Source organism: Scleropages formosus, chromosome 2, assembly GCF_900964775.1.
Source record: "Scleropages formosus chromosome 2, fSclFor1.1, whole genome shotgun sequence".
NCBI lineage: Eukaryota > Metazoa > Chordata > Actinopteri > Osteoglossiformes > Osteoglossidae > Scleropages > Scleropages formosus.
In genome coordinates this window covers 29,877,216-29,896,259 of record NC_041807.1, presented here as the reverse complement: position 1 = coordinate 29,896,259, position 19,044 = coordinate 29,877,216, and the positions used below count along the sequence as shown (strand labels likewise).

General features: G+C 42.7%; 2 protein-coding genes across 2 annotated transcripts; both read left to right on the top strand.

Moving 5' to 3' along the window:
* The first annotated feature begins 6,835 nt into the window (after nucleotides 1-6,835).
* Nucleotides 6,836-9,451, top strand: selenok (selenoprotein K). The gene is made up of 5 exons (XM_018737658.2): nucleotides 6,836-6,927; nucleotides 7,497-7,587; nucleotides 7,738-7,815; nucleotides 8,119-8,211; nucleotides 8,739-9,451. The coding sequence occupies exons 1-5, from the start codon at nucleotides 6,909-6,911 to the stop codon at nucleotides 8,740-8,742; spliced, it is 285 nt and encodes a 94-aa protein (XP_018593174.1). The 5' UTR covers nucleotides 6,836-6,908; the 3' UTR covers nucleotides 8,743-9,451.
* A 1,278-nt stretch (nucleotides 9,452-10,729) lies between these two features.
* Nucleotides 10,730-18,501, top strand: actr8 (actin related protein 8). The gene is made up of 13 exons (XM_018737620.1): nucleotides 10,730-10,903; nucleotides 11,823-11,993; nucleotides 12,162-12,272; nucleotides 12,358-12,462; nucleotides 13,550-13,723; nucleotides 14,605-14,698; nucleotides 14,985-15,117; nucleotides 15,398-15,551; nucleotides 16,089-16,184; nucleotides 16,309-16,449; nucleotides 17,304-17,571; nucleotides 17,817-17,980; nucleotides 18,146-18,501. The coding sequence occupies exons 1-13, from the start codon at nucleotides 10,760-10,762 to the stop codon at nucleotides 18,287-18,289; spliced, it is 1,899 nt and encodes a 632-aa protein (XP_018593136.1). The 5' UTR covers nucleotides 10,730-10,759; the 3' UTR covers nucleotides 18,290-18,501.
* Nucleotides 18,502-19,044: the final 543 nt, after the last annotated feature.

The following is a 19,044-nucleotide window of genomic DNA, read 5'->3' as shown; positions in this document are numbered from 1 at the left end:
GTTTTCATGACATTGTGGGGGAGAAGCTTATTTCACAACGTCTTTCAGAAATTCTCAGAAATGGACATATTTTTTTCTCCTTTGCTTTCACTCTGTCCCATACAAGTGTTACCCAGGTTTCCAAAGTGTGATCAGACTTTTTACTTAAACTCTAGATAGCTAACCTTTACAAGAAGAGAATGTTCTTCTTTAACAGAAAAAAAAGTTGAGGGCTGGAGCTAACCCCCTACCCCCCTACAACCAGCTGTGGCGATGTCTACTAATAACAAGGATTTGTAAAAAGGTAGTACAGCCAATTTATTATTAACCACAAATCTTAAAGTCAACGTTATTCATACTGAACACCATTTCTATCTGGTTTTTTTTAAAGTCTTTTCAGTTGCCATAACCCTTCATTTTCCAAGAATAACATTAACATCACAAGGCAGAAGGGAAAAGGGAAAGTGGAAGGAACAATCAAGATAAGTGCAGTCTGAGACCGACCTTGGAAATTAGCTCAAAGGATATTATCTAAAATCCTGATCTGAGGATTTACCTGGAGACGTATATTACACACACTCCAGGATGTCAAGTCTCACTGACATAAAAGGGATAAGAAGGCTGGCACTTCTCAGTGTGCTCCTCATGCAAGATGATGCTGGGGTGACCCTGGATCTCAGGGACTTTGGTTATCAGTAAACATGTTCATGATGTTGACGTTCAGCCCACGTGCTTTCCACTCTCGAGCCACAAACTTGTAGCTGGCCACCAGCTCCAATCTGAGTGTTTCCTTCCAATAATTACACAATGAATACCTGGTGCTGTGAACTGGCTACACAACACTCTCAGTCACCACAGGACGCATTTCCAAGGTGGCGGCAATTCAACTTATTATGGCAAAACTACATCGCAAACAATCAGGGCAACATCTGTAGCAGATTTTGGTGAACCTAGCTACGGTACACCTGGCTAAGATCCTCTCAGGAGGACTCCTCTCTGCAGTGACCAATGCCATGGAATACTGGTCAGAGTTGGCCAAGTGTTTCAAGGACTTGACATGGTTTTCTTTGTTGGTCCAGCTTTGCTGCAATACACTGCACACAGTCATGTGATATTATGCACATTTTCCGCAATCTGACACTGATATACACAAAGATAGGTCTAGAAAGTAAAGAACTTTTGTGCTGCATATTATAATAATGATACAATATTAGTCATCAAGACTTTTGATCTTAATAAAAGAAGGTTTAGTAGTTAAAAGACGACTAAGCTAAAATATGACACGTATGACCATTTGACATTTACAATTCAGTTAGGGGTACAGTGGTGAGGGTAATATGTACGTTCCCCATGTGCCCCGTCAAGCAACCATTGCACTGTGACGGTGATCACGGCGGACCGCTTCGTTGCGGTCCGATGGCTCCTCCCTGCTTCAAAACGGAATGACATAGTGGCCCTCTCCTGGACGTAGTTATTCATGTGGAACATCTTACTAGGTGTGTACAGCTGGTGAGTACTTGCAAGAAACAGAGAGGGTGAACACATGAGTTATGTCTATGTAGTTCCCACTGTTCAGCAAGAAGGAGGAGGAATCAAGGTGTGGGGGGGCTTTGTCAGTGACAGAACTCATGACCTTTACCAAGACTGTGGCAAACTCAAACTGTGTACTTCAGAGGTAAGCCATTCCAACAGGATTATGGATAGACGGGCAGTCCTTCATTCATCAGCAAGCAAACAACCCAAAATACACCTCAAAGCTGTATGAGAACTACGTGGCCATGAAGGAAAGTAAAGGATGACTCAGACTAATGACCTGGACATGAAATGCTGTTGATTATCAAATGAACTTGTTTCCAGGGAATCTATCAAACTTTTCCCCGAAAGTGTATGTCTTATAAGATGTTATAGTAGTGTTTTTAAAAGCGCCAAAGGGCGTGTTGCTTGCTGATGCGTCTCTTTTTAACACTGCTGAACTGACCCACCGGGACATGTTTACAGTGGAACCCTGTGCCATCGTCATGTGTCAGGCTGTTTCAGGTGGCCTGCAGAAGACCACTCACTGGTTCACCATGCCCAGGATTAAGGTACAAGTGTCCCACACTGTGATCATCATGGTCCTGGCCTTCCTGCTGGCCTGGTCTCCCTATGCTGGCTTCACTTTGGCTGTCATCATAGACTACACATTAACCATCTTTTCGACGGTCTCACGTACCTGGCTAAATTCAGCACTATGTAAACCCCTAAAATATACTGTACATCTCTATAAACAGACAGGAAAGCAGCATCATGCTGAGAATCCTATTATTCTTTTGTTTTTCTAGTTCCTCCCCAGCAGCCCTGTTGTTTTAATTTAGTCAAATGGCAGAAGCTCACTGTGCGAATTCCGAAAGTATCTATAATAAATACATAATGCTACATAATTGTTTTAATACATTGTGAGGGTAATGGAATGGAATAGAGCTGGAATACAGGGAAGGAGCCACAAGCAGTGAAGACAGGTAATCGTGCTGTGATGATTAGCTGACAGTATGGAAACATAAAAAGAAAAAAGCAAAATCCTTCTTACCATTTCATTAATTTCTTTAATGTGGAAACACATGTCATATCTGGTGTGGTGAACGGAATACTGCGGCTGATCATTCTTTAACCATCTAGCTTGACACAAGGGGGAATTTGCTGAGAATCCACACACACACACGCACGCACACATGCCGTCTGAAAGCGCTTGTCCTATGCGGGGTCGCGGGGAACCGGAGCCTAACCCGGCAACACAGGGCGCAAGGCTGGAGGGGGAGGGGACATACCCAGGACAGGACGCCAATCCATCGCAAGGCACCCCAAGCAGGACTCAAACCCCAGACCCACCGGAGAGCAGACCTGGTCCAACCCACTGCACCATTGCACCACCGTGCCCCCCGCTGAAAATCTAGAGAAATAAATTTAAACATTAAAAAAATTATAACTTTGTTACAGTTATTTGCTTATAGGGACAGTCTGGATCAAACATTACACTTGAAAGCATACAAACTGTATGCAGACAGGAGTTTTGACATCACTGCTCTAAAAGGGCCATGAAACGTGTGGGTATTTCACACACCTCTATGTGCAGTTCAGACACCACGCCGTTTTCTACCTGCTGTGTGGGAGGAACCCTTAACCGCTCTCAGAAAAACGGTCCAGCGCTGAGACCACAACCTGAAGCATTGTCAAGGCCAACGGAGTCTCCCCTACGCAAAGCATCGTGTCTGTTTCGTGTTTGTTACGTCTGACCGTCCACACATTCAAAGCCCCTCTTTGTAAAAGACCGTCTCTGAAATTAATGAGCTTTTTCATGTAGGAAAACGTACTGTGTTTCTGAAATAGGATTAAGTGTTCTCCATTTATAATTGGTGAATACTCATTAAAGTCTCCCTTATAATTAAACTTACCCGGATTCCCTTGAATCCTTTAAGAATAAAAATTACCGGGCAGACAGAATGAGTGACGTTCGATTCAATATCGCATTGGTGTGTTGTAACGAATCAAATGACAAACTATTTGTCAACTTTGTAATTGACAACACAAATCACATTCCTAAGTGTCCACCTTATTCCATCTGACACAGCTGAGAGTTTCCGTTTCTGCGGCTGCTGACAATTAGAGTGCTTATTCACGAGCACTGTTAATTGTAGGTGTAATTTGTAACTGAAGATCTACAATGCAGACCATCGTGTCCCATGTGAAAACAGTAACCACAGTGTACTTCTTCCAAAAGGTTTCTAAGTTCCTTAAGTCCACTTGCAGAAGAGCCTCTTCCAGCCCACAGACAGAGAAACAATACTGAGGTATTACAGAACATCTCCCCTCCGTAAAGCTTTCAGGCTTTAAGGGGCTTAACAGTCATCTGTTCCAGACCATGCAATATTCGGAGCCAATGAGTTATACGCAGAGTAGAGAGGAAAGCATGCTTTTGATTTTATATCCCGCGCCAACACTTTTCCCTCCAACTTCAGAGTTCCTTTGCATTTATAAGCATTTTAGAGGAGACCTCAAAAAGGAGTGTGTGTCTAAAAGAAACAGTGTAAATTATTTGTTCTGATGTCTTTTATATTTGTAGAGTGTAAACATAGTGGGGGGTCACAGTGGCACAGTGGGTTTTACCAGGTCCTGCTCTCTGGCAGGTCTGGGATTCAAGTCCCACTTGTGTTCTGTGATGGATTGGCATCCTGTCCTGGGTGTGTCCCCTCCCCCTCCAGCCCTGCACCCTGTGTTGCTGGGTTAGGCTCCAGCTCGCCGCAACCCTGCTCAGGACAAGCGGCTTCAGTCAACGTGTGTGAGTGTGAATGTTTCACCTGTGCACATCCCAGGCTACAGTATGAAACACACACACACACACACACACACACACACACACACACACACACACATTTTCAGAACCACTTGTCCCATACAAGGTCACGGGGAACCGGAGCCTAACCCGGCAACACAGGGCGTAAGGCCGGAGGGGGAGGAGACACACCCAGGACTGGACGCCAGTCCATCGCAAGGCACCCCAAACAGGACTTGAACCCCAGACCCACTGGAGAGCAGGACCCGCTCCAACCCACTGCGCCACCACACCCCTCAACATACAGCCCGCGTGTGAAAATAAAGCACCTCCTTAGTAGTAACAACACTGCTTTTTCACATATACATAAGGATACAATGCATAAATACAGTAAATATAATACTGTATACATCTGTCATCTATGACCATGTGTCTAATGCAGGGTTGCAGTGGTACAAAGCCTGTCCAGGAAACATATGGCACAAAGCAAGGCACCCCCTGTATGGGGCACCAGCTCATCACAACACAATTATTACACACATATTCATTCACTCATTCACTCACTTTGGCTATTTAGAGTCACCAGTTCACATGACGGTTGTTTTTGGACTGCGGGAGGAAACCCACACAAAAAACTGGGACAACATGCACACTCCACACAGACTGAGCTGCATTTGAACCCACAACCAACTCTCAGTTCAGGTGCTATGAGGCAGCTGTGCAACTGCAAATATTAATGTTTATAAATGCACTGCATGGTTACAACATAATAAATATACCTTAACTGTAAATATACAGTAAATATATAAATCACTGCATATCTTCAGAAACTGAAACAGTAAAAAAATAAACTATGTGCAAGTTAAATGCTCCAAGCAATTTCTCCCCACACAAACATGGGGGATATACAAACTCATACGTACAGTCTAAGCAAGAGTCACCCAACAACCCCACACCCAAAGAGCCCAATAAGTGTGAGGCAGCAGCACTACCTGCTGCACCATTGTGCTGTCCAGGTCATATGAGCAACGTCATCTCTGAAATACTGTGTAAATGAAAATCACCTGGCTCATATCATATACAGTAAGTCATACTCATTTGTCCAGCCGTGTGCCTTTCTTACCATGAATGTATACGGTACTTCTTTGTATAAAAATGTGCTTCATAAAAATGCGTTCATGTCCAATACGTGCTTGTACTGTCAATGTCTGAATTTGAGCCTCGTCAAAAGCATTTCAGTGCCCAGTGTACCCAGTGTAACTGTGCAAATGACAAATAAATGACCCTGACTCTCACTCTACTGGTCCAGCTATACATGAGGAAAAGATTTGTAAGATTCTCTGGCAGTATTAACACCATGCATTTTAAATACTTTGATGTATGGATGAAGTGGGGTCACAGCTGGAACAGTCAACTGAAAGTGAGAATGTGCAGCCTTTGTTATGTTTAGCTGAGTTTTTTCTTTTTTTTACTACATTTTGACAATGATTTGGTGGAACTTCATGTTAGCGGAGGTGTTGTGTGCAATGGTTTTGCAGTTTAACTGGTAGTGGACAGCAGTAACATGGTGCATATGGCATGTGGGCAGCATGGTGGCACTGCTGTCGAACAGCGCCTGGGTGGTGCGAGAGGATGTGGGTTTGATCCCTGCTCAGTTTGTGTGGAGCTTGCATGTTCTCCCTGTGTGTGTGTGTGTGTGTGTGTGTGTGTGTGTGTGTGTGTGTGTGTGTGTGTGTGTGTGGGGGGGGGTTTCCTCCAGGTGCTCTGGTTTCTTCCCACAGTACAAAGACATGATGTTCAGGTTCCCCATAGGGGGAGGTGTGGGATCATAACATGACATAGAGTTCATTGGAAGTTGCTTTGGAGAAAAGCGTCTGCTAAATAAATGAGTGTTAGAGCTGCTGCCTTTGGACCCAAAGGTTGCTGGTTCAATACCCACCTCTGGCTGTAGCACCCTTTAACAAGGTACCTTAAATTGCTCCAGTAAAATTACACACTTGTACAAATGGATAAATAATTGTAAGCTTGTAACTGTTACAATTGTCACCTTAACACTGCAATTTACTTTGGAGAAAAGTGTTGGCTAAATGAATAAATGTATTTCCTTGTCATATCAATAATCTCTGAGTACTATCAAAGTCACTCAGTTACACTATGTCTTAAATATCAAGATGCAGTGTTAAGACTAATGTTATTGTTTGAGAAACATAAAAATACTATCTTAATTGAATTAATTGAAATAAGTTCTAGTGAAATTATCAAAATACTAAATAGAATCATTTATGATTTCTGACCCGCAAAAGCGGTTCTACACGTATTTAATTCGTATAAAGAGTAGCTAAACACTCGTGTAAGTGCGCTCGGAATCCGGCATCTTATTTATTCACGGTCGCGGGCAAACGGTTATGAAGAGCGCCACCTAGCGTTGCAGGAAGCTCCTGCAACTCCAGGGCAATGTTTGCCGACGTTGAGACACCGGAACCGGAAGAGGAAAAGACTATTTTTACGTGCAAGGAAACTGAGGATTTGCACCGGAAGTGAAAGGAACGGTACGTACTAGTGCAACGACAACGTGAGCTGGAAGTGAAATCTACGTCAGTACAGTGTATACAAAATACCCAGGATGGTGTACGTGTCAAATGGTGAGTAAAATCGCAGTTTTGAGAAATGTAACATTTGTAAGACCAATTAAAATTTATAGGTAATTATCGATTTTCACTTACTAGTTCGTGTGTATTTCATGGCTAGACATTCGTGCTGAATGTTTACCTTCCTGGTCGTTACTGACACAGTTTGCTTGGTTTCGTCAGAAATCTCTCTGTTTCACAGAACTGAGCAGCCCTGTCTCTTTAAAATAATGCTACTTAATTCTTGTTCTTCAGTGTCTAAGCAGAGAAATTCGCACGCTGGCCAAAACCTTGCTATCATGATTTGTTATTATTTCAATTCCTGGGACAAAGCAGCATGTTAAATTATCAAGATTACAGATAACTTCCACACACAGCATTTTCGTATTTCTCAATTCGGGATACATGAAGGATTGCAGCAAGAACAGGTATTCGAACCAGCACGTTTTTCCGTTGCAATCAATTCAATGCAAGGCAACAGCCTGTTTTAATCATGGGGACACACAGCTGAGCTGCCTTGGTCCATGGAGATTTTAGCAGTATGGCCTGTTCACAACCCTCCCGTTTTGTTACTCCTCCTGCAGGTCAGGTGCTGGACAACAGGAGTCAGTCTCCCTGGAGGTTGTCTTTCCTAACTGACCTCTTCTGGGGTGCGGTGGAATTCATAGGGTTGTTGTAAGTGTTCCTGCCTGAGGAGGTTCTTTTCAGTTCACTCGTTTCTCCTTGTTTTTAAACAATACAAGCTGTCTGTTTTCACATTGAAACTGTGTCTTTTACATGTTGTTTTCTGGATTTCTTTTAATTCTCAACATTTTCTCTTGCTAGCTTTCAGACATTATTTCAACCCGACCTCTCAAAGAATGGAAACTCCAGATCTTCCTCAAGATATGATGATGGCAGAGGGTAAGCACATTAATTAAATATTAATGATTAGTATTGTAATTAGTGATTGAAATGCAATGCCGTATAACTGGTTTCATTTTGTGTCAGTTGTTCACTTTTTTGTGATATAGCAACTCCGGTCAGAAACTCACACTCAGGATTGTGTACTAAAAGCAGAGAATTAACTGTATGCCAGTAGGTCAAAGCTTCTGATGGAGCATTTTTTTAAAAAAAAAATTATTTTTTAATGTAACCAAGCTGCTGTTTTCCTCTTATGCTGTATTGGAGTTCCACAAACCATTTTCTTTTTTTCTGTTTTTTTAGCCCACCTGGGTTTCCAAGACCACGGAGAATGGGGAGAATAAATCACGGAGGAGGACCAAGTGCCCCCCCAATGGGAGGAGGAGGATGAGGAAGGTGTGTCATAACTCCACAGAGTACAGTTTTCTGTGGCATTAATGTTATTTAGTTGTTTAGCTGGTCCTTTTCTTCAAATTTACTTGCAATATTTGACCCATCTGGGGGTGCGGTGGCGCAGTGGGTTGGACCAGGTCCTGCTCTCCGGTGGGTCTGGGGTTCGAGTCCCGCTTGGGGTGCCTTGCAGCGGACTGGCGTCCCGTCCTGGGTGTGTCCCCTCCCCCTCCGGCCTTACGCCCTGTGTTGCCGGGTTGGCTCCGGTTCCCCGTGACCCCGTATGGGACAAGCGGTTCGGAAAATATGTGTGTGTGTGTGTGTGTATTTGACCCATTTTATGCATCTGCAGTGTAAACTTCTACAGCACTTCCAGGAAGTGGGTCGTGAACTGGCAGCTTTCTGATTAAAAGCTCATGTCCTTATCCACTACACTACCTGCTGTCTCAACACATTTGCAATCCTGTGTATTGATGTGATATTGTAGTGTTAACCTCACTTATTACTTGCTTTTTGTGCTTTTTATCTTCCAGGTAAACGCCCACACTTCAAGTGCGGGCGTAGGATGCGGGGTATCAGCTCAGTTGGTGCTGGCGCCGGGGTCTCTTGTCCTGGTGGTGGGCTCTCGTAACCACGGCCTGACATAAGCATCCTTCCTGTCCAGCAGCATCTGCTTGTCTGCAGATTCTTGATGCTGTCCTGGGAATTCCTTCACAAAGGGGCCAGGGCTGCTGATATGCTGCTTCTTTTATCTTAATTTGTCCTTTTCTCAGATTTGTGCTTTTTGTATACTGTACAAGGTAAATGCTGTGTGTCCTGTAAATGAAAGTTATGTCAAGAATTGAATGCTTGTCTTTAAGCTTTAAGTTGGTAAAGTAGGCATGTGAAGTGTGATAACAAAAAGATTTAATAAAAGTAAATTTTGGTTTTTCATGGCTAAATTATTAATCTCTGTGACATTTTTCATCTTAAGATCATTAGCTGAAGTTTGATTTCTGAAAATAATGTGAAATCTTCTGTCACATGTTTAATCTTACATGTAGAACCAGTGTTGGCATGTATCATTCCTATTTTCTGTTAAGTTAAAGTAAGGAAGCCTCAGTGCAGTTGAAGACAAAATAAGTTTAAATATATATTTAAAGGCATCTCCACAACATTACGCTATTACATTTTAGATTTTCATTCACTGTAAGCCTGAATGTTTTGGGGTGGTGTACATTTTGAATAAAGACTGAAATTAATATCAGCTGTTACTTTGTCACTATAGCACCTTCATTTACTATATCCATTCACATATTGAAGTCTCAGGTGGTATTAAAATTCAACTGAAAGGGTAGCTTCAGGGGACACGGTGGTGCAGCGGGTTTGACCGGGTCCTGTTCTCTGGTGCGTCTGGGGTTCGAGTCCTGCTTGGGGTGCCCTGTGGCAGACTGGCATCTTGTCCTGGGTGTGTCCCCTCCCCCTCTGGCCTTACGCCCTGTGTTGCTGGGTTAGACGCTGGTTTGCCGCGTCCCCACTGGGGACAAGCAGTTTCAGTCAATATGTGTGTGTGAATAGCTTCAGTAGCTCTGCTAATTATTTATTGTTTACTGGATGCCCATGCAGAGAGCAGCAACAAACTGCAGAACTTCTGCTGGATTACTGCCCCACATACACACCCACATCAGTGCATTTGACAAACATCAATGACACAGATGTTAAACTTTGGCTACATGAGCCAATTTTACAGCTTAAAGCTTGCCCTCTGTTGCTGAAGATCTGTCTTTGATCATGTCATAAATAAAATAAATAGTAAATAATGGTAGTTGTTTTTTGGTCAATCCGCATAAAGTATCACAAAGTTCCTTGGAGTGGTTGGCAAAGTTGGCAGAGAGATGTAATGTCCGATGGTGGTCAGAGCTTCCATCTTGCATTTGAATGACCCAGGTTTGAATCACACCATCTGCTGCGGTACGCTTGAGAAAGAAATTCACCGTGAATTGTTCCATTAAAGTTAATCAGCTGTGAGAAAATACTTGTGAACCCTCTAGGATTCTTTGTATGTCTGCCTGTCGGCATGGCTCCTAAAATTCGATCTGATCTTCCCGTAAGTGACAATAATAAAGGCAGTCTTAACAAACATAAAGTTTTACATTGTTATATCTGTTTTGAACAAATGGTTCGAACAGGTCTTTGAAGGAAAAAGTATGTGGATCTCTTGGATAATGGCATCTTGGAAAGCAGTAAACTGGAGTCAGAAGAAAAGCTAAATGGATAAAATATTTTTATATAAATGAGAAACTAAAGAAAGTTCTAATGTTCTTATCATCAATTATGCAAAAAAAAAAGGGTGTTTTGAATTTTTCAGCTCTTTGAAAGAATTAAAATACAGCACAGTACTGTACTGTACAGTAAGTTGTGTATTAAATTATTAAGACCTGACAACCGTTAGTGTGTGTTGGTCCTCCAGTCCTGCAGGTGGCAGCACTGAGTTCGCGCAGCCACATGGCGTCTCTGTTCCAACTAAGAAGAAGAGAGTCAAGCGTGTCCTCTTCCGGTCTCTCTCAGAAACACGATGACGCAGGCGGAGAGGGAGCAGGATAATGGCAAAGAGAAGGAGAGAGACCGGGACCGGGAAAAAGAGAAGGAAAAGGAGAAGGAGCAGCGCGGTGTTAAGAGGCCTATAATGCCACCTGCGATCCCGGAGCCCGTACAGGAGGTTGTTTTTCTCACTGTGTTGCACTTACTTAGCACTGACTCAGGCGAACTGACGTTCACGTCGTACTGACTTACTACTGTTCTGACTCACACTGGAATCAGTCGTCCGTTAAGCAGCGTTCGCTGTTATTATTGTACGTTATTCTCTCATATTTTAGTTGTGAGGGGACTCGTAGAATAGTTATATCAGTGAGTCTGTGACTGTGTGCTCAAGACATTGATACACAGCACTAGTAGTAGTATGAATCATCATAGACTATAGTCACGACACATACTTAGTCAGAGTGCTGCAAAGCAGGTCAGCAGGGCTGACTGACAATGTTAGGATAAGTTATTAAAAGCTTACAATTGCTTATTATATTTTGCTGGGGTAGTTTTAGAGTCTCACTTTGCTCAGGTGCTACAGCTGGAGGTGAGAATCAAACCTGCAACCTCTGGATCCAAAGCAGTAGCTCCAACCACTGTACTACCAGCTGTCCTGCAAGAAATACATGTCTTATTATCCGGTCTTTAACTAATCCCTTTGTCTCTGGGTACTTGTAGCTGATTCCTTTGCCCCCTAAAGTGACATACACTGTTTAGTTCTTGCAGTCATTACCCAGCGGTATAAATGGGTAAATCTTACTGGAGCAATTTTAGTAAGTACCTTGCACAAGGGTATTACAGCCAGAGGTGAGGATCAAAGCTGCAACTTCTGAAGCCAAAGTGAGCAACACTAACCACTACACTACCAGCTGTTCTGTTTCTCCCCATTTTTGTATCCGCCAGAAATGCGTGGAAGAAGGTCCTGGGAAACCACTTCAGTTTCTCCCTTGACTTGGAAGCCGCACCTTATGTGGTCGGCCTCAACTCGATGGCACTTCCATCCATCCGTTATTGTCGCTACGGTTTACTGACGTTGTATTTCTGTTTGTGTACAGCAAATCCAGAGCAACTTCATGGTGGTGATCAATCCAGGGTCTAAAAACCTGCGGATCGGTCGAGCCACAGACACGCTGCCCGCCGCCATCCCACATGTCATTGCCCGGCGACTCAGACACCCTGGACAGTCCCGATATGAAGACCCCTGGCTCCTCAGAGAGGGTCTCGATGCAAGTACTTCTTACACAAGCGTATAGAAATGACGGGTCTTTTGGCCTAAAGTAGTAATGTGATGTGATGGAACGAGCAGGTGCACGATTTGGATTAAAAAGTATGATTCTTCCTAAAAGCATGCTGCTGTGTTTAACCCTTTTATGCACCCGTTTACTCTTTTAAAGAGACCAGAAAGCAGTGAACAAAGACAAAATGGCCTTAAAATGGTGGATCAGGCAATATGGTCCAAGAAGATGTCCAATGGGGTTAGAAGAACCCCGGTCTCGGCAGAACAGGTGAGCCTGTAACACGCTTATTCTCGCTTCTCAGCAAGCAGATTTATGAGTTCATTTTGATTTTAATTTTCTTGGATTATTGCAGGCAAGGTCGTACAACAGGCAGGTGCGTGCAGCAGTGCTGGAGTCCAGCTCCGGAGTGAAGTGGACTAATACATCGCACCAGCCTGAGTTCCTGGTAGGGGAAGAGGTGAGGGAACGCAGAGGCTGGCAGGCCCCACCCAATCAGAAGCATCACTCATCCCGCTCGTCTGCAACAAATTTGTTTTTCACTAGATCTTTGAATGCCAAAGACTTTCACAGCCAAAACTTTCTAAAATATTGGGAGAACAAAAAGTAGTACTTATTTGTGTCAGTATTCTACTGGTAATATGTGCAGTACAGTTAAGTGAGTGCTGTATTTGTTTATTATGTAGGTACGCTATTTTAGATTGTCCAAATAGTATATTGTTAATGTTTACCAGAAGTTTTTGTAGTGATAAGGTTACAGATTTGAAAGCTGAATTGATGCACTAAATTACCAGGCTGTATAAGTGGGGCAAATATGGTAAGTTGCTTTGGGTAGAAGCATCAGATGAAATTAAATTAATAATATTCAGAATATTGGTAATACATACTGTTTGTGTGACCACAGTATATTGGCATGTTATTTACAGTATTTACACTTATTTTTATTCAGCTGATGCATTTCTTCAATGATTTACCTATTTATACTGCTTAGTAAATTATACTATATCAATTCAAGACGTACCTTGCTCAAGGGTACTGTAGCAGGAGGTGGGCTGCGAACCTCTGTCCTTTTGAGTGCAAAGCAGCAGTTCTATTCAGTATGTTACCTGCTGTCTTTATTAACAGTTTTAGTCTGTTTTTTGCTTAAGTGGTCTTGTTAATCTGCATGTTATATGTGTACATGGTAAATAAATACATGTAAATGCAGTACTTGATGCTTTTCTTCAAAGCAACTTAAATCTTAAGGCACTTATAATTATTCACCCATTGATACAGCTGGGTAATTTTACTGGAACAGTTTTAGGTAAGTACCTTGCTCAAAAGTACTGCAACTAGAGGTGGGATTCAAACCTGCAACTTTTGGGTCTAAAGGCACCAGCTCCAACCATTACACTACCAGCTGTCCCGACTAATGAATAATGTAATACTATTGTATTGTACCTGTACAGTGCTTTTATTTGCTAGAGGTTAAAGTGGAAAGTTTGTTACAGACATTCATGTGCGTCTAAGTAACCTTTGTCTGTGTTGTTTTTCACTCCCACTGACAGGCTTTGTATGTGAACCCTGCAGACTGTTACAGCATCCACTGGCCCATCCGCAGGGGTCAGCTCAATGTGCACCCTAGGCCGGGAGGGTCTCTCACTGCCGTTCTAGCTGACCTGGAGGCCATATGGTCGTACAGCATACAGAAGCTTCTGGAGATACCTTTGAAAGATCTCAAGGTAGTGACAGGATGTCAGAGAGACATCATATCTCTGTGATGTAAAGTCTTGGCTCCTTTCCTGCTTGCAGAGTCTCTTTCTGTGCAGATTTCATCTTAAAAACTTAAGTACATCCAAACAGTGGCACTTTTGCACGCGCATACAGTGTATGCACACATGTTGCTCATGTTACAGATGGTCAAGTTTTGAATGTTCAGGAATACAACATTTTTTGATTAATTTTTTTTCCCTAAAAAAAACACACTACCTTCCTAACTAAGAGGTGGCAGAGATGGCACAACCACACGGTGTGGAACCAGCTTGATTTAACTGGCTGTTTACAGCTTGTGTCCCGTGTTCACTGATGGGTTAGATCAGTCAACAGCTCGTACTGAGTTGGAGCTCAGTGGAGGCAATGTATTTTTAATCAATATTTACATTTAAATATTTTAAGTTGGCATTTATTTGCTGTACCTTGAAGTAAGGTTAATATTTATTAAAAAAAAAAAAAATAAATAAAATAAACATCTTGCAAAGTATCCTTTATTGCAGTGTAGCTTAATGATAAAACTTTGAAGTTGTAAACAAAACACATCATAAACAGACTTGTGGTCCCAGTTGTCTTCATGTGTTGAGGAGATACTGTATACATATAACACTCAGTAAAATCTCTTTTGTATCTCATTAAAGAAGAATAAAGAATCCCAAATAATAATTAGAGTAGCTGACAGCATAGGCATATACGTGAATACATAATACAATATATTGAAATTAAATGTATCTGTCCTCAGACACCTGTGTGCTATCTGCTATATTGTGACTTTGTGTAGTGGAATACTAAGTTCAATTTTGTGTTCACTGTCAGAAATGGTGATTGAATTTGCAAACTGCTTTCCTGGCAGTATTACAGATGCATCTTGTTGGTCCCAGATATCTACAACCGACAGCATGTAAAAGAATTGGTCAACATGCTCCTGGTGAACATGGGCTTCTCAGGTACTGATGGCCATCTCAGATGGCAGCACAAAACTACAGCCACTTTTTGTGCTTTCTGATACTGACACTCTGCACACACTCAAATACAATGAGTGTTTACTAAGTTGAAATGTTCACTTTTCATGTGTATCATACTTTAATTTTTACATTGTCCACCAGAGGCCAGTGCTTGAACTGGCTTCAGAAATGTGTTGGTTTCTAATAATAGCATGGGATTACCATACGTTGTGTGTTAAGGTGGTGGTCACGAAGTCCATTTTGTCACCCAACCCTTTCTCCCATACAGCTATAGTGGTTCACCAGGAGTCTGTGTGTGCCACTTTTGGCAGTGGTCTGAGCAGCGCGTGTGTGGTGGACGTGGGAGATGAGAAGACCAGCGTGTGCTGCGTGGAGGATGGAGTCTCCCATCGCAATTCCAGGTGTGTTGCACTGTGTTCCTCCTCAGGTGGACAGTCGGCTCATCCCGTGGCATGATGGCACCATGCTAGATAGACACGCTTCAAGAATTCTAATCCAGAGATGGATGTTGCTGTACTGTGTTACTTTCTTCGTGCCTTTTTGAATTCCATTCTGCTGTAGCAGTGCTGTGTGGATTGCCGCCTCTGGGCTAGATCTGTGCTAGCTGTGCTGTTTTAGTGGATGCTGGGAATTACCACTCTTTGAACTACATCACGACCTTTTTAACTTTCTCACCTGCAGACTGTGTCTGGCGTACGGTGGTTCCGATGTGACGAGGTGCTTCTTTTGGCTGCTGCAGAGAGTCTCCTTCCCATTCAAAGAATGTCAGCTTTCCAACAGGCTTGACTGTATGCTCCTGCAGCAGCTCAAGGAAAGCTTTTGTCACCTGGACCAGGTATACTGAGCATATTTAATTGTACTTTCCACAAGGTACCAACATACCTTACTGTAATGTTTTGTCTTATCATGTAAATGGTGAGAGGGTATTTTGTCCAGTTATCATTTATAAAAAGTATGTGGAAGAAATGTGATACCAAGAAACACAACCAATTAAGTGACTGGTTTTTTTTTTTTTCCTGCCTTTATTAGTATGCCTTAACACCGCATCTCTTTATAGCATCCTGTTCTTGACAGTTCAAGCTTTCTCAAGCACTTAGTTCTGCAAATGTGATGTGTATTCTCGTGTACTTAGCTGTTATGATCTTCTTTATCCTCAGTATAGCAAGAAAGTACAACTTTCCCTCTCCTCAAGCAGATTATAGTCTTTTTAAACATGGATACACTTATTAGAAGCTCTTTAAACATTTTTGTTTGAAAAAACTGTCTTTTAGTAATATTTTTAGTCAATGTGTATGATGGCTGATGGAGGTAGCAGGTTTCAAAGTTGTGTGGTGTTCTTGTTGGAAACATTTCTTTTCATTTCTTGCCCCAGGACATTTCAGGCCTCCATGACCATGAGTTTCGTACCCGATTCCCTGACTCTCCTACTCTACTCTACCAACTCCGGTTGGGAGATGAAAAGCTGCAGGTATCCTGGGTTCTGAGAAAGTCTTAGCAGTTCATTAAATCACAGATTAAAATGTACTTCAGCTACGTACATCTCGTTTGTAAAGTGACACATTTCCTTCTCTTCATGTGTGTGTCTGAACCAGGCGCCAATGGCCCTCTTCTACCCGGCAACTTTTGGGATTGTGGGTCAGAAGATGACTTCGCTGCAACATCGATCTCAGGGTGACCCTGCAGACCCCCATGATGAACACTACCTGCTGGGTACGCAAAGCAGACAAGACCAGGTAAAGGTCCCTGTGGGTGTTTGGCCTGATTCCATGCGTCATACCACATTGCATCTCAGAAAGAGCCCTGAAAGAATTAATCTGAATGTGAATATAGGCATACTGTACCTGTTATCCACCCTCTTGGTATCAGCACTGTTGCTGTAACGCCTCTTAAATTAACGCCCTTCTTCACTATCTGCCCTGATCCCTCCCACTATAACACCTTCTAGTCAAAGCATCTCTGAAAAAATGTAAAAATTAGCTTCTAAGAACATGTTTTTTTATATCTTCTTATTCAAGCTAACAGAAAATGCAATAAAACATGCTGAAACAGAGGCGACGGGAGCGGGACTCTCCCATCATAACTCCCGTGTTGTTCTGGGGACCAGTAGCTTTGGACTGTGTGTGTGTTCTGGCAATCTAAGTAAATATAGTATAAGTTATTGTATAGTTTATTGACTGTTTATAAACTGTTTACATTGCTTTTACAGTTATGTAGGTGTTTTAAAGCATTTCAGAGACAGTTGTCAAAGTTAGTTGGGGTTTTTGGGATGGGCTGGGAGCTGATTATAATTTTCTCCATAAGCAGTAGGCACTTTAACATGTTTGATCAGGAAACCAGCTGTCATGCTTTCCCAGCACTTCTGCAGCAGTTTTCAGAGATATAGGACACTTGAGTGCTATTGCTGTAATTTGCTATTGCTTCTCTGTCCAGTTCCTCCCGTGCAAGTGATGCTTGGGTTGTACTCAGACTGCACTACAACTGCACATTCTTTCCAATATGAGGTTATAAGTACAGAGAGTCACACTGTAATTTATTTATTTATTTTTTTTTAATTTAAAATTAATTGAATACTCTCTTCCTTCTTGAGTCCTCCAAAGCCATCGCAGAACGCAAAGCCCTGCCTAAGACAAGCGGTTTTGACGGCGAGCAGAGCAGCCAGGGCACTGATCTCCCTGAGCGTGGGACTCTTATTCAGGATGTTGATCTGGGGCATTCCCATGGTGACTGTCTGATCGGGGGTGCCGAGCTGGAGGAGCCGCCATCTGCGCTGCTGTCCAGAAAGACTGCCATGACACAGTTTGAGGGAAAGGCCCTCGGTTTGGACAAGGCCATCCTGCACAGCATCGACTCCTGCGGTAAGATGCTTGCAGAATGACCTTCTTTGAGCTGCAGTCTGTTCTTGTTTCACTTGCTTTGACAAATCAACATTTGACAATGTTACTGTGTTGCTTAAGCAATTTTTTTCCGTACCAGTTAAAACCCTGTTTTTTACTATGCTTCCTGTTCTCTAGTACTACTGATGAATTTACTTGTTCCACTTTTCAAACTGCTGTTCGGTTATACCAGCTGTATGTTGTACCAGATGTCTTTTGTGCTGCAGCCTCTGATGAGACTAAAAGGAAGATGTACAGCTCCATCCTGGTTGTGGGTGGAGGCCTGATGTTTCAAGGGGCTCAGGAGTTTCTCCAACATCGCATTCTCAACAAGATGCCCCCCTCCTTCCGCAGGGTGGTAGAGAACGTGGAGGTCATCACACGACCCAAGGTACCCCTCACCTGCTTCCTCGTACAGTTACACATCACAGTGCACCCTGCAGCCTGGTGTTTGGTGCAACCTCCCCAGTCACCTCCATCTATCAGGTGGCCCTACATGTTAGGAGAGCAGCGTGCATGTGGTATGTGCAGTGACATGCGCTGTTGTGTTTGGCAGGACATGGACCCACGGTTGATCGCCTGGAAGGGCGGAGCAGTGCTGGCCTGTCTTGACACCACCCAGGAGATGTGGATTTACCAGAGAGAGTGGCAGCGTTTCGGTGTCCGTATGCTGAGGGAGAGGGCTGCATTCGTCTGGTGACCCCCAACCCCCCACCCCCTCCGAGAAGTTGTCTGTGGAGACCTTCCTTCCCTCAGTATGAGTGGTTGTCTGCTACGATTGTCACTCGTCACATTCACAGACTGTATATAAATCTTTGCCTTTTTCAAGGACACTTTTATTTGTATTTTCCCTGTGGGGAGTTTCCTCCCTTTGTAAAATTTAAACTGGATTAAATTTTGGCAGTAAAACTTTGATATTGCCTTCTTTTACACAAAACCACGCACAATGTCTTCACACACATAATATAAACCTTTTAAAAGAAGTGTTTATCTAAAGCAAGGATCTGTGTCAACATCTGTTTGGCAAGGCTGTAGGTGACCACAATTACTAATGTAATGTGAATGTAAGCATAGTATTTTTCTGAGAAGTACCCACGTAGAACAGGCGCCTTCAGCCCTTTTCCTGGCTCACACCTATGTGCTCTAGATTGAGTCACTTAAATGTGTTGCATTTAAACAATGTTAATCCAAACATTAGCTACAGGCCAGTAAAATATTAGTGAATTTTTTTTTTTTAGTAACAGTAGTGGTCATTACTTCAAATAAACAGTTGTTAACCTGTTATGTGTAGAAAGCGATGTCACCACGGAAAGGGAAGTACTGTGCAACGTCAAGAGTGGTTTATTTTGCAGGAAGTAACCAGCCTGAAAAATAAATGAAGAAAAAAAACCTAATGAAAGGTAAAAAACCATTTTAAAGAACATGCAGTTAAAAACTGTTACAATATTGTTTAAA

Bases quoted from the DNA above. Each gene is read 5' to 3' on its own strand.
- actr8 (XM_018737620.1), top strand. From the start codon at position 10,760: ATGACGCAGGCGGAGAGGGAGCAGGATAATGGCAAAGAGAAGGAGAGA. The intron at 10,904-11,822 runs GTTGTTTTTCTC...GTTTGTGTACAG, and splicing joins TCCCGGAGCCCGTACAGGAG to CAAATCCAGAGCAACTTCAT. The intron at 17,981-18,145 runs GTACCCCTCACC...TGTGTTTGGCAG, and splicing joins AGGTCATCACACGACCCAAG to GACATGGACCCACGGTTGAT.